The sequence below is a fragment of the Dipodomys spectabilis genome, unplaced genomic scaffold (assembly GCF_019054845.1).
Source record: "Dipodomys spectabilis isolate Male_0828 unplaced genomic scaffold, ASM1905484v1 ptg000085l, whole genome shotgun sequence".
In the NCBI taxonomy this organism is placed as follows: domain Eukaryota; kingdom Metazoa; phylum Chordata; class Mammalia; order Rodentia; family Heteromyidae; genus Dipodomys; species Dipodomys spectabilis.
In genome coordinates, this window is record NW_024870762.1 from 6,555,659 (window position 1) to 6,569,950 (window position 14,292).

The 14,292-nt window shown below is 46.4% G+C and overlaps 1 protein-coding gene across 1 annotated transcript; it reads right to left on the reverse strand.

Annotated features, from left to right (window-relative positions):
• Window positions 1–3,892: 3,892 nt before the first annotated feature.
• Trim15 (tripartite motif containing 15) lies at window positions 3,893–11,900 on the reverse strand. Its single transcript, XM_042684020.1, has 7 exons — window positions 11,520–11,900; window positions 10,216–10,311; window positions 8,296–8,526; window positions 7,609–7,631; window positions 6,364–6,479; window positions 5,373–5,405; window positions 3,893–4,410 (listed from the first exon to the last, which is right to left on the reverse strand). Exons 1-7 carry the CDS (start codon window positions 11,898–11,900, stop codon window positions 3,893–3,895), a joined length of 1,398 nt encoding a protein of 465 aa, XP_042539954.1.
• Window positions 11,901–14,292: the final 2,392 nt, after the last annotated feature.

Sequence of the window (14,292 nt, forward strand, 5' to 3'; positions counted from 1 at the left end):
AGCAACTGCAACTTAGGGGGGCTGGCTTTCCCACGACTAGGCACAGGAATTCCGCTGGTCGATGGCAAGATAAAAGAGTGGTCTTTAAAACAACATATGGCAGAAGGAATCTTGAAGCCATCAATATGGTGCATGGAATGTTTGATAGCGGTATTGATGGTTTTGCTTTTGTATCCATGTCTTGGTCCTTTTCAACAAGACATTTTCCAATATGTTAAAAGTTCAAGGTTCTAGGTTATATGCATGAGATGAATCTTGTTACTATGCAAATATGCTGTATTTTTATTAGAATTTTGTTTCATGGTCCTAGTACTTTATATTAGCATTTTGTCACAAAGTATGAATAAGTGATAGGCAAATCTGAATTAAAAAATGTGTGACTAAGCGGGCGCTGGTGGCTCATGCCTGTAATCTTAGCTACTTAGGAGGCTGAGATCTGAGGATCACCATTCAAAGCCAACCTGGGAAGGAAAGTCTGTGAGACTCTCATCTCCAATAAACCACTAGAAAACCAGAAGTGGCACTGTGGCTCAAGAGGTAGAGTGCTCGCCTTGAGCTGAAAAGCTGAATGACAGTGCCCAGGCCCAGAGTTCGACTCACAACCAACCAGAAAGAACTGTAACTAAAATGTTGTTATATCCCTTTTTTTGGATGCCAGTACTGGAGCTTGAACTCAGCCTGGGACCATTGTCCCTGAGCCTTTTTGCTCAAGGATAGCACTTTACCACTTGAGCTAGAGCTCCAGTCTAGCTGTTTGCTGGTTAATTGGAGTCTCATAGACTTTCTACCTGGGGTGGCTTTGAACTACTAGCCTCTTCAGTACCTAGTAGTACATGAGTGAGCCATGGGTGCTTGGCTCCAGTTATTTTTGTAACTTAATGAATTGCTAGGTTGATTAAAGCTTAGAATTGTTGCCAGTTCCAGAAAAAAATGTGTTCCTTTTATCATAATGTGTCCTTTTTCTTAATACTTCTTTCATTAAAGAATATTTTTTGTGATGATGTAGTTACCTCAACTTTCAGATTAAGTTTTACCAGAATGTTAATCCCTGTTTCTCTAGCCTACTCATAATTCTCTCATTAAAGTATATTTTCTCTGCTGGGCGCTGGTGGCTCAGAACCATAATCCTAGCTACTCAGGAGGCTAAGATCTGAGGATTGCAGGCCAAAGCCAGCCCAGGCAGGAAAGTCTGTGAGACTCCAGAGAACTGGAAGTGGAGCTGTGGTTCAAAGTGTAGAGGGCTAGCCTTGAGCAGAAAAGCTCAAGGCCCCCAGTTTAAGTCCCATCACCAAAAAAAAAAATTTTTTTTTCTGTTTCATTGCAAGTATGATCATTGCATAGTATATATATGTATACATATATATATGTGTGTGTTCTTATATATGTATACACATATATACATATATATATACATACATATATATATGTGTGTGTGTGTGTGTGTATATATATATATTTGCTGGTCCTGGGGCTTGAATTCAAGGCCAGACACTGTCCTTGAGCTTCTTGCCAGGTACCAGTGGCCTGTAACCGTAGCACCTCAGGAGGCTGGGATCTGAGGATCGCGGATCAGAGCCAGCCCAAGCAGAAAGTCCCTGTGAGATTCTCGTCTCCAATAAATCACCCAAAAACCAGAGGTGGCACTCTGACTCAAATGGTAGAGCACTAGCCTTGAGCACAAACAGGCTTAGGGACAGCACACCCAGGCCCTAAGTTCAAGCCCCTCAACTGGGAAAAAATGACCTCAACCAACAAGATAAATGTAGTGCTTGTTGGCTATAATCCCGGCCACATGGGAGGCAGAGAGGATAATCATGCCCTGGACAAAAACAAAAGACTTGAAAAATAACAAAAAAAGAGATGGGATGTATGGCTTAAGTGGTAGAGCACCTGCCTAGCAAGCATAAGGCTCAAGGCTCGGAGTTCAAATCCCAGTATTAAAAAGGGGGGGAGGGCACAGAAAAAGGATGAGAAGTCATAAAACTGATAGAAATACACTGATCTACACAGTGGATACAAACAGGATGATCTCAGAGTTCAGAGAAGACACTGGCTCCTTGTTTGGAGAAGAAACCACCACTATCAACAAAAACCTTTAGCTATACTGTTTATGAAAGAACTAGTAAAACAGGAACACCTATTGAAAATAGCTGAGTGCCAGTGGCTCACGCCTGTAATCCTAGCTACTCAGAAGACTGAGATCTGAGGATCATGGTTCGAAGCCAGCCCACTCAGGAAAGGGTCCATGAGACTCTTACCTCCAACAAACTACTCAGGAGAAGCTGAAAGTGGCTCTGTGGCTCAAGTGGTAGAGCACTAGCCTTGAGCACAAAGAGGCTTAACACAAGTGTCCAGGCCCTGAGTTCAAGCCCTACCCAGGATAGGTAAGAAGAAAAAGAAGTTGCCCTTTCTCTTGATTGGAAGCAGTCCATCTTATTACTTAAAATTTCTGTTTCAGTTGGCTTTTGTGCCCTTAGGGCACACAAAATCCTAAGAAAGATATGATTTGCCTACAGATAGGAGCCTGGATCTAAGGGCCAGTGTAGGCTCTCCCGTATTCACAGTACCTGCATGGTCAGGCACCTTACACAGGTGGTCTCATTCACTCCTTTGAACAATCTGAAGGTAGGGTCAAGTGGCTCAAAGTGATAAGAGTGCTAGCCCTGAGCAGAAAAGCTCAGGCACAGTGCCCAGGCCCTGAGTTCATGCCCAGTTTTCAGATCAGTAATCTAGAGGCTCAGGGAGATTAAATCTAAACTAACACAACTGAAGTGAGGATTTGAACCAAGATCTTCCAGCTTCTAGATTCTATGCATTTCACAACTGACCACAAAGGTGTGAAATCATTGCTTTCCAGGCAGATGGCACAATTTTCCCAGAGTCAAAGACATGGGCAGAACCAGTGACTTGTACTCACTGTTACATTCTGTATAGTGCTTCGAGTCTTTTGCTTACTCAGATCTCTACAGAGTCCGGTGAGGGGATGATACTGTGGCAGTGGCTTTATTGTTATGATTAGAATAATTGGCTTCTGTGTCTTCTAAGCCCCAGGACCAGCACACACGCGCGTTCACACGCACACACACACACACACACACACACACACAGAGGCATTCTCTACAAGTCTGGACAATGCCCTAAGGGGGGAGGGGTGTTGATCTATCTAGGGCTTTTGAAGGGGCCCAGAGCCTTCTGGGTAATTGAGGGCATTTCTAGCTGTGTGTTGAAACAAAAAGTCAACTGTGTAAATTAACCTAAGCCCAACAAACTCCTGGTTTTTCCCATGATGACTGTGTTGGAGCTTTGCCACTTTTAGTTGTTTCCCCTTGGACTCAATCCTCGCAATCCCAGCTTTTGTTGGGAGCTGCGCGCAGCCGCTCCTGCCTCTGGTTCTTCCTCCACGGGGAGGATCGGGCACCAGGCAGCTGAAAGGCACAGCGTAAGCAAGGTAAAAGCCAGGTCCAGCCAGAAAATGGAGACAAGAGGTGTTTTTTCTTTTTCTTTGTTGCTATTTTTGTTTTCTTTTTATCTTATCTGTTCCTTTATCTGTCTTTGGGAGGGTAAGGAGGGCACAGACATGGAGGGACAAAGCGGTGGTACTCCCTAGACACTAGGTTGAAAGTGAACTATATAACTTGTGGGTGGAGATGGGAGGGAAAAACTGGGAGAGAGCAAAGGAAGGGGTGACATTGTCCAAAAAGAAACACACTCATCACCTGATTTAGGTAACTGTCACCCCTCTATACCTCAGCTTTATAATACAAGTTAAAAACAGACACCCACCCTCCCCCCACCCCCTCCAGCTCCAAAGATTCGAGGCTCTCAGGTCCACAGGCCTCATGAGGGCACATGGGGGCGCAGCTTGGAGCTGGGCTCCCGGGGGGGCCCCCACTTAGCCTTTCAGAGTAAGGTGGGAGCCTTTTTTCCAGACGGCAAAGAAAGGGAAGATGGTGCTGCAGAAAGCGGCCGTGAAGGTGAAGAGGAGCTGCTGGGTGTCGGCGTCGAGAAGGCTCACCAGGCCCTTCTCGTAGTCCAGGGTGACGTCCACGCGGCCTGGGATGTCGCCCAGCATCAGGTCGGTGCGCGGGGAGGTGCTGGCCCAGCACTGCTGGTGCGAGATGATGACGGCCCAGACGCCCTGGTCGGCGCTCAGGCCCACCTCCCCCTTCCTCCCCACCTCCTCTACCGCCACCCCCACCGTGCAGCTGCCGCCCTTGCCCAGCTGCACCTCCACCTGCCAGCGGTGGCGCCCCGAGGTGAAGCCCGGCGACCCCAGCACCGCCGGGAGGCCGTCGAAGCGCAGGGGGCTGTCGGGCAGCGTCCGCTTCCGCCGCGTGTATCTCGCTGATTTTCTGTCCTCAGAGAGGACCAGGCTCGGGCTGGCCGTCTCAGGGTCCAGAGTGATGATCCCTAGAGAGAGGAGAGCTGGAAGCAACCAGAAAGGCAGGAGGAACACTGGGCCTGGGCAGCCTGCTCTTCCGAGCCTTAGTTTCTCCATCTGCTCCAAGTGGACAATGGTAACTCTCTCTACCTGACTGGCAAGAGGTGCTGTAAGATTTGCTCTCCAAAGTGTGGGGGGGGGGGGGCCGGGGGAGGGGGGGGAGGATAGGGGGGAGGATTATCACCAGCAGAAGCAGCAGCCACCCCTGGGAACTTGCTGGAAACATAATCATGGACCCTACCACGCACCAACTGAACCAGATTTTGCAGTTAAACTTGAGATCCTTTTCTGCACATTAAAGTTTGAGAAGCACCGATTTAATATAAGAGACTGAAAACAGGGTCCACATTAAACTTAGCTTAAAATTAATTGTTTTTGCTGAGCACTGGTGGCTCACATCTGTAATCCTAACTACTCAGGAGGCTGAGATCTGAGGATCACAGTTCAAAGCCAGCCCAGGCAGGAAAGTCCATTGCGACTCTTTTTTTTTTTTCATTATTTAGAGAATACTTTATTAGTTTCTGTAATCAAACCCACGTAGAAGTCCATTGCGACTCTTATCTCCAATTAACCACTGAAAAATGGGAAGTGGTGCTGTGGCTCCAGTGGTAGGGTGCTTGCCTTCAGCAGAAGAGCCAAGGGACAGCGCCCAGGCCCAGAGTTCAAGCCCCACAACTGACTAAACATAAATTTTTTTTTTTTAAAAAGGAGACTATACTATACTCTTTGCCCCATGTTAATTAGGGCAGGAACTGTTATTCTGTTCATTTTATAGATGAAACTTCCAAGCGGTCTCAGCTAGCAAGAGCTTGAACTGACAACCTGAGTGCTCAGGGTGTGGGACACATGCACTTGATTTGCTATTTGCTCCCATAGAGTAAATGGATGAGTGGAAGACGCCACCCCCACCCCCAAGCCCCTTGCTGTTTACCTGAGTCTGTTTCCAGGTGATGCACCAGGTTTTCTAAAGGGAAACAGAAAGATGTATGACTTTTTTTCCCTTTTATTTTGGAGGGGATTACTGAGGCTTGAACTTGGGGATTCTCACTTGCTAGGCAGGTGTTCTACCACTTGAGCCACACACCTCCAGCCCCCTTTGACACTGGTTATTTTTGAGGTATGAGCACTTTATTTATTTTTGGACACAAAGCGCCCCACCCCCCAGGCTTCCATTTTTCCACTTGTGCTTCCTGGGGTTAATTAATGCTCCCAGCCATTATGCTTCTCTCTGTAGTTTGGGTAGCTGAGATAAACTTCTCTTTGTTTGGACCCTCCGATTGCTACCTCCTAACTAGCTAGGATTACAAGCTTGAGCCACCATGCCAGGTTGACTTAGTGTTTTGTACAGGCACTCACAAGGGGAGGGTATCCTGGTCACAATGTAATGTCATAGATGTGAGAAGAAAGGTTCCTGGACTCTCAGTCTAGTACCTGTCCTTGAGGAGAAAAAGATGTGCTCTGTGAGCTGGGTACCAGTGGCTCACACCTGTAATCCTATTTACTCAGGAGGCTGAGATCTGAGGATCGAGGTTCAAAGCCAGCCCAGGCAGGAAAGTCTGTGAGACTCTTATCTCCAGTAAAACACTAGAATACCAGAAGTGGCTCTGTGGCTTAAGCGGTAGCGCGCTAGCCTTGAGCTGAAGAGCGCAAGGACAGCACCCAAGCCCAGAGTTCAAGCTCCACGATCAACAACAACAACAACAAAAAATATAGTCTGTGGAATGGTCCCCTGAATAGAATGGGGTTACCATGGAAGGTTTGGAGAGAGAAGGTGCTTAAAGCCAGGTTTTGTTGTTTGAGAGTCTTGCAATGTACCCAAGTTTACCTTGAACTCGCTATCCTCCTGCTTCAGTTTCCCAAGTGCTAATTTGCCACTACACTCCCAACTACTGGGAACTGGGCGCCACAGCCCATTCCATTACCTGAAAAAATCCTCATCATTTCTGGAAGGGTGAGTGTTTTCCTGTGGATGTCTCGGATCTTCTTAATAAGGTCAGAAGAAATAGTGTCTGGATTAACAAAAGTCTTCACTTCACACCTATAGATCAGTATGATAATGGATTAGGTCCTGATTCAAAAAGCAATACTTGATTCATACAAACTGGATGGGTTAAGAGTGGTCTTGCTATTATCGAATACTATTTATATTTTATGGAACTGGAGATTGGTTGCACCTCTCAGAGCTGAGATAGTTACCAATATTGGCCACTAGAGGGCAGTATGGTAGCATTTGAAAAACAGCCTAAAAAACCGATTTCTAATTCATGAGCTGTACAATTAACTCAAAGGGGCTAGGAAAGAAGAAAAGAAAGGAAATGAAGCCCAGCGCTGGTGGCTCACGCCTGTAATCCTAGCTACTCAGGAGGCTGAGATCTGAGGATTGCAGTTCAAAGCCACCCCTGGCAGGAAGGTCCATAAGACACTTATCTCCAATTAACCACCAGAAAATCAGAAGTGGAGCTGTGGCTCAATATGATAGAGTACTAGCCTTGAGCAGAAGAGCTCAGAGACAGGGCCCAAGTCCTGAGTTCAAACCCAATGACCAACAAGAAAACAAACCTCAAAATGGTAGAATGCTAGCCTTGAGCAAAAAAAGCGCTCAAGGATAGCCCCCAGCCCTGAATTCAAGCCCCCCTCACCTCAGGGGAAAAAAAAGGAAATGAAAGAAAATATACATTGTAGTGAAAAGCCCTCAATTTTGATCCCAACTCAATCCTCACTAGTTTTTGTCTGTATGAATGTACAACCAATTTACCCCCAGGTCTCCGCAGAGCTTAATCTCTCACAGTTTAAAAAGTCAGTTTAGAGATACTTCCTGGTTCATGGATACCAGATTCATACACTAAATGCTTCCCCCTTCGAGTTACATTGCAAATGGTATTGGGTACTGACACACAAATAATTTCTTGGATTACAGACGTTCCTAGATCAGTCTAAAAACCATGACTATTATTCAAACTTTCACTTCAAGGAGGGAAAAAGATGCCCCCAATTCCAACCCATCAGTTCAAAAGTGCATCTTTGGAACACAAACCTTTGAAAGTTGGAATTGTTATTGGGTGACTCAGTTGCCCTTGGGTCTGTCAGAGTGCTTTCTTTCTGAGTAGTGGTCAGTGATTGACTTAGTGTCTCACATAAAGAAGGTCAGAACTGGGGTGTGGTCCTACCTGCTCTGGTTGATTCTGAAATCCTACAAAAGAAAGACAAGAACATGTACTTAGTTTCCACATGTCCTTCCTGACAGGGACTCAGAGCATCCTGTCTTCCTTAAAATGTCAGCTGAAAGCGCTCCTTGCTCAGCGAGTAGAATCTACGTAATTACTCATAAACTCTTCTGTCATGTTCCTTGGCTTAGGAAGGACTCAGTCCCTTTCCACTGCTTTCCCTGTCTCAGCCTTACACTGGAGGAGGGTTTTGCTTCCAATGATTACAAGATGGCAGACAACAGGGACCAGACTGAGTTCCCAGACAAGATTCCTATAACCACAACAAGCCCCATTTATGGAATTCTTCCTGCATGCCCAGGGCCCAGGTAAACATTTTGCATGCATTGTTTGAAACAACCCCATAAGGAGATGCTATGCTTATCTCCATTCTTCGAGGTTAAGACACTCATCCAAGTGACACAATTTTAAGAACCAATACTTGGAAAATCCAAGATTGTGTGACCCCAACAATGTATGCCCTGGGCAAATTTCCAGCCTCTTTAGACCAGAGGCAGACAGCCATTTATCCCTTCCATTAGAGATAATCTCTTTCTTTTCCTGCCTCTTTCAGTGTCTTCCAGCCCATAGTACAGCACCCATTTCCCGTGGAACCCTTCTGTTCTCCTATGGGGGAGAGTGGTGTCTCACTTGCAGAAGTTCACTTGCTGGCTGCCGACACTTCTCCTCCAGCTCCTCCACCTGGACTCCAAGCCTGTGGGCCTCCTCAGAGATTTTTGCGATGTATTCACCCCTCTCTTTCCAGATCTCCAGCTCCAACTCCCTCAGCCTGACCAGCAGGAAATGCTGCTGGGTCTCCAGCTCCTGCTGCAGGCTCTTAAAAGTTGCTTCTACCCATTGCTTCTTGCTTTCAATATAAGTCTGCAGGGATAGGGAAAAAAAGGTTGGGGACGTGGTTATAGAGAGGTTCACAGAGCTGGCTTTCAGAAGAATCATCTGTGTACTTATTACAAAGTATAAGAAAACTCCCAAAGGACAATGGCCAAGCATGAAGGTTTGATCACAAGCACTTGAATCTTCTGGTATTCTAACACTTAATGTCTTTTATCTTGTTTCTCTCTATGCTCAGAAAGTATATAATTCTTTTTCTTTTCTTTTTCCTTTTCTTCTTTCTTTCTTTTTCTTTTTTGCCAATCCTAGGGGTTGAACTCTGAGCCTGGGCACTGTCCTGAGCTCCTTTTTGTTCAAGGCTAGCACTCTACCAGTTGAGCCACAGTGCCACTTCTGGCTTTTTCTGGTGGTTAATTGGAGATAAGAGGCTCAGGGCCTTTCCTGTCCAGGTTGGCGTCAAACCATGCTCCTCAGATCTCAGCCCTCGGAGTAGCTAGAATTACAGTGTGAGCCACTGGGGCCTGGCTGAGAGTATGTAATTCTAAAACTCATTCTTCTAAATTGTACTTTGGTAGAATTTGATGTCTTGAGATTATCAGTGACAAGGGCTATACTATTATCTTAGGTAAAATAATAATAATAATGTAGTGATAATAATGCCATTTTGTGTTCTTCAAGCCATGTTGAAATGTAAAAAATTCCTTCTTCTCAATGCCCTACTGTATCTCTTTAGAGTTAGGCAGACATGACTATAGTAATATTTTTAGAGAACGATTCAGGCAAAAGGAAGCTGTGATCAGAGACAGGCTGAAGGAGTGCGGGACCTTCGTTTTAGGCACCGAAGTCAACATCTACAAGGCATCTTTGATGGCAGCGGAGAAACACCAGGGAGAACTTCTGTCCTGAGGCTTTGTCTCCTTGGTCAAAGTGCCAGGAATTCCAACACTGGATTTTTCTCCTTGATAATCTTGCATCAGGAAAAACAAGATGGGAAGGAGCCAGATAGAACTACATCATAGCCTGCTGTCCACAGGGTCAGCTTTATAGTCAAGACTAGAAGCAGATACTAATCTACATCTTGTGACCCCAGACTTCCAGGCTATAGATAGATGGTCTCTCTAGGCAGACACATTGGGGATAGAATAATGGGCCTGAGTCCATTGAGATCAAGAGACCCACATTCTAATCACTTTAACACGAAGTAGCTTTGGGTATATCACTTTCCTGGATCTCAGTTATTATTTTATTGTTTTGTTTTTATTTGGTCATGGGGCTTGAACACAAGGTCTGGGCATTGTCCTTGAGCTTCTTTGCTCAGGGCTAGCACTCTATCACTGTGAGCCACAGTCCACTTCTGGCTTTTTCTGGGGGTTAATTGGATATATGAGTCTCACAGGGACTTCTTTCCCTGGGCTGGCTTCAAATCACGATCCTCAGATCTCAGTGTCCTGAGTAGCTAGAATTACAGGCATGGGCTAGCGGAGCCCAGCCTTAGTTTTTCACTCTGTGAAGGACTGGGTACATGTATCTTAGATTAGAAGTTGTCAGAACCACTTCCAGGCCTGAGGTTCTGGAGTTGCAAAAAACCTTCATCTGGAAGCAGGAATGAGAATAGTTTGCCAGTTCTTTTCAGCCAGGCAATAGGTATAAACTAACAGGCTTCCTCAGGTGGCTAAGAAAACCCCAAGAGGTGATAGTACTCAGTGGTGTGGGCCTTACCAGAAGCATTTGGATCTTCTGGTTTTCTTGACACTTTATGTCTTCTATCTTCTCCCTCTCAGTGCTCAGAGATTCTAGTCGACTCTTGAGACGATCCTGTGGAGAGAAGAGGCAGAGAAAGGTAGCTCAGTTAATAATCCAAATCACAAATATTGTCTGTTGTATTCCTGGCTCACCACTGAGTGCTAAGAGCTTTGTAGGTGACCAAAGCTAGTAGTTAGCTGGGTGCTGGTGGCTCAATCCTGTAATCCTAGCTACTTAGGAGGCTGACATGTGAGGATCATGCTTCAAAGCCAGCCTGGGGGTTGGGAAGGTGGCTTAGTGGTAGAGCACTTGCCTTGCATGCCTGAGGCCCTGGGTTCGATTCCTCAGCACCACATAAGCAAAAAGAAAAAAGATGGAAGTGGCACTGAGGCTCAAGTGATAGAGTGCTAGCCTTGAGCTGAAGAGCTGAGGGACAGCGCCCAGGCCCAGAGTTCAGGCCCCATGACCGGACCCAAAAAAAAAAAAAAATAGCAAAGCCAGCCTGGGCAGGAAAGTCCATGAGACTTTTATCTCCAATTAATTACTAGAAAACCAGAAGTGGCTCAAAGTAGTAGAGTGCTAGCCTTGAGCAAAAGAGAGCTCAGGAACAAGTTCCCAGGCCTGGAGTTCAAGCCCCATGACTGGAAAAAAAAGGGGGTGGGGTGGGAATGTGGCTTAGTGGTAGAGTGCTTGCCTAGCATGCCTGAAGCCCTGGGTTTGATTGCTTAGTACCACTTAAACAGAAAGAGCCAGAAGTGGTGCTGTGGTTTAAGTGGTAGAGTGCTAGCCTTGAGCAAAAGATTGCTCAGGGACAGGGCCCAGGCCCTGAGTTCAAGCCCCACGACTAACCAAAAAAAAAAAAGAAAGTCTAGATCTTGTCCCCAAAGAGGACAGGCAGGAGTTGGTGTTAGGTAGATAGACAAGACTTTTTTTTTTTTTGGTAGGCTTGGGTGCTGACCCTGCACTCTTCAGCTTAAGGCTAAACACTCTACCACTTGAGCCACAGCTCCACTTCTGGTTTTTTGGTGGTTAACTGGATACTAGAGTATCATGGACTTTCTGACTTTGAACAGTGATCCTCAGATCTCAGGCCTCCTGAGTAGGTAGGATTACAGGCGTGAGCCACAGGTGCCCACAAACAAGACAATTCTTAATCAAGGTATGCACAGGGAGATAGGAACACAGAGGATTCTTCAGCCTTAGAAAGCACATCACAGGCTGGTCCCCCATCCGCCACAAGCTACCATCCTGCCCCCCCTAACAGGCCCCTGCCAGCTTACCCGGTAGGGCTGAATGGCCTCATCCAGGATCCCCAGGGTGTGGGCCTGATGAGAGGGACCCTCCCGGCAGAGCACACAGAGGAACTCAGCGTCGTTCTCGCAGAAGAAGTAGATCTTCTCCCCGTGCTCCTCACAGTACATCTCCCCCAGAGGGCCCAGGGGTACTGGAGCCTTCATGGGGTCTGTCTGCTCTTCTCCCTGGCACACAGGGCAGAGCAGGAGCCTTCTTGATGGCTGGGCCCCCATCTGGGCCGAGGGCGAGAGGCAGAGCCGGCAGCAAGCGTGTCCACAGCTGGCGGTCACCACATCATGCAGGGTCCCCCTGCACACAGGACAGGCGGCTCCCTGGCCCACCACCTGCACGCATGGAGTTGAGGACATCACGCAGCCGTCCCCAGCCGGTGCGGGCGCCGTCCTCTGCCTCCGTCCACAGGAATTCCTTTGCCTGAAATTGAGTCACTTGTACATGAGTCACGGCAGCACACTTATACAAGAATGAAAGACAGGCAGGAATGCCACCAGGGAGAGAAGCCACCTGGCCCTGCCTCTTCAACTCCCCAGAACCCTTTGGGCACCACCCATCAGCTGAAAGGGTCCAAACTCCAGGACACCCACAACCGTGCAGCCTTTCCCAGCGACAGCCAGGTGTGCACCCTCATTCCTGTCCCCTTCCGGTGTCATGGGGAGCCCCATGAGATCACTGGGAGAAGGAGTTTCTTGGAATCTCTTGACGGTACTAGAGTGGGAAGCACTGGGAGGGAATTGCTGCTTCCTGAAACAATGAGCAGGTAGAGGCCATAAAGCTCAGATATGGGGTGTGCCTGCCCCCATCAAAGTCCAGCCTTGGAGAATGAGCTCACTGATTTCCGGGCAGCTGAAATGACTCAGTTGAGACATTGGTAGACTGACTTGAAGTTTTCCTTTTTACTTTTCCTGTACTTCTAACTACCCCATCTCTGAGGATCACTGTTCCTTGGCGCTTGGATAACATTGGATTTCAACTTAATTTTTCATGAAATTTAATCAACCAATTGATTAATTATTTTTGTGTGTGCCAGTACCGGGGCTTGAACTCAGGGCCTTGTGTTCTCATTTGGCTTGTTCACTCATGGCTAGTGCTCAGCCATTTGAACTATGCCTCCAGTCCTGGTTTGTTTGTTTGTTTCATTGCAAGCAAGAAAACATAATGTAACTATTAACATATTTCAGAAAACCTAAAGAGTTTTAGGCTTTCGTTAAATTAGTTAAAAAGGTAAGCAGGTCTGATCACATTGCATAGGATTTACTACTTTGGTATTATTGTATAGAATTCTGATAACAGTCTTTGAGAAGGTGGTTTTCAGTTTCAGATGAAAACTGAAAGACAAAGTAACTTTCCAAAGTTCGCAGATCTTGAGTGACAACTGCAAGCCTGGAGACAATGCATGTCTTAGTGCCCTTCCCACACGCCAACACTCAGCAGAGGTCAAACAGCCATGTTCTCCATCCACTTACCTGCACCTGCCGAGAAGATCAGGTCCTTCCTTCTATATTCCCACTAAGGCTCATCTCACCACTCTGTCCATGCACCTTTTCACACCACTTCCTTCCTACCCACACCCCATCATCTTGGCCAAGACCACAGCCCTGGAGCAACATTGTCCATGGGTGAGCCACCATCCATGTGTGGCTACTGTGCATTGAGATGTGGTCGGTTTGGGGGTAGGAGGCGTGGCTCAGTTGGCAGAGTGCTAGCCAATGAGCAAAAGTATCAAGTACTGGATTTGAGTCCTCGTCTTAGACCTGAAAAATAAAAGAAATGTGGTCAGTTCGGGTTGAGGGGTACTGTATATGTGAAATACAGACGAGTTTAAAAGGCTTGGTGTGAATGAAAAGAACTGTAACCTATCTCATTTGAGCCTGCCACTGGTGGCTCTTGTATGTAATTGTAATACTCAGAAGGCTGATATCGGAGGATTAAGGTTCAATGCCAGCCTGACAGGAAGGACCATGAGACTCATCTCCAATTAACCAAGAAAAAAGCCAAAATTGGAGCTGTGGCTCAATAGTAGAATACCAGACTTGAGTAAAAAAGCTAGGGACAGCACCCAGACCCTGAGTTCAAACTCTAGTACCAGTGCATACACACACACACACACACACACACACACACACACACACACAAACATACACACCCCTCATTTGATAACATATTATACCAAGTATATGTTGAAATCATAGTATTTTCAAGATACTAGACCAAATATGATATATTATTAAAATTCATTTTATCATTTTATTTTTACTCCTTATATGGGAACCAGAAGTGTTGAAGTGCACACATGGATTCTGTTGTTGGTTGGAATTTCTCAAAAGATGCAGGACTCTGACTGTTTAATTGTGGCCACTCACATTTCTTGGGAGAGCTGAGGTGACCTGGCTAGAAATCTAAGGATTTAGATTTCTAATTTGCAAAGTGGAGAGCCTAATAGCACAATCGTATAGAGCAGACAGGTGGAGGAAATGATATCATGTGTTCAAAATGTCAATAACAGTGTAAAGTATACAGTCATCATCAAGTTTGGTGGCAATGATTTATTTTTCTTTTTCCCCACATGGGGTAGATTCCAGCCTCTTTTAAAGCCCGTGGCAAGCCAGCTAGGGCATTGGTGAAGTTGCCCATTCTGTGCACAACTGAGCACAAGGTCTTATCTGAGTCTCCACACTTGCCTATCTGCTGCCTGGCTGGCCCGGGGCTGCCTGATACTGCCAATCTCCCTGGAGACAGCTGGAT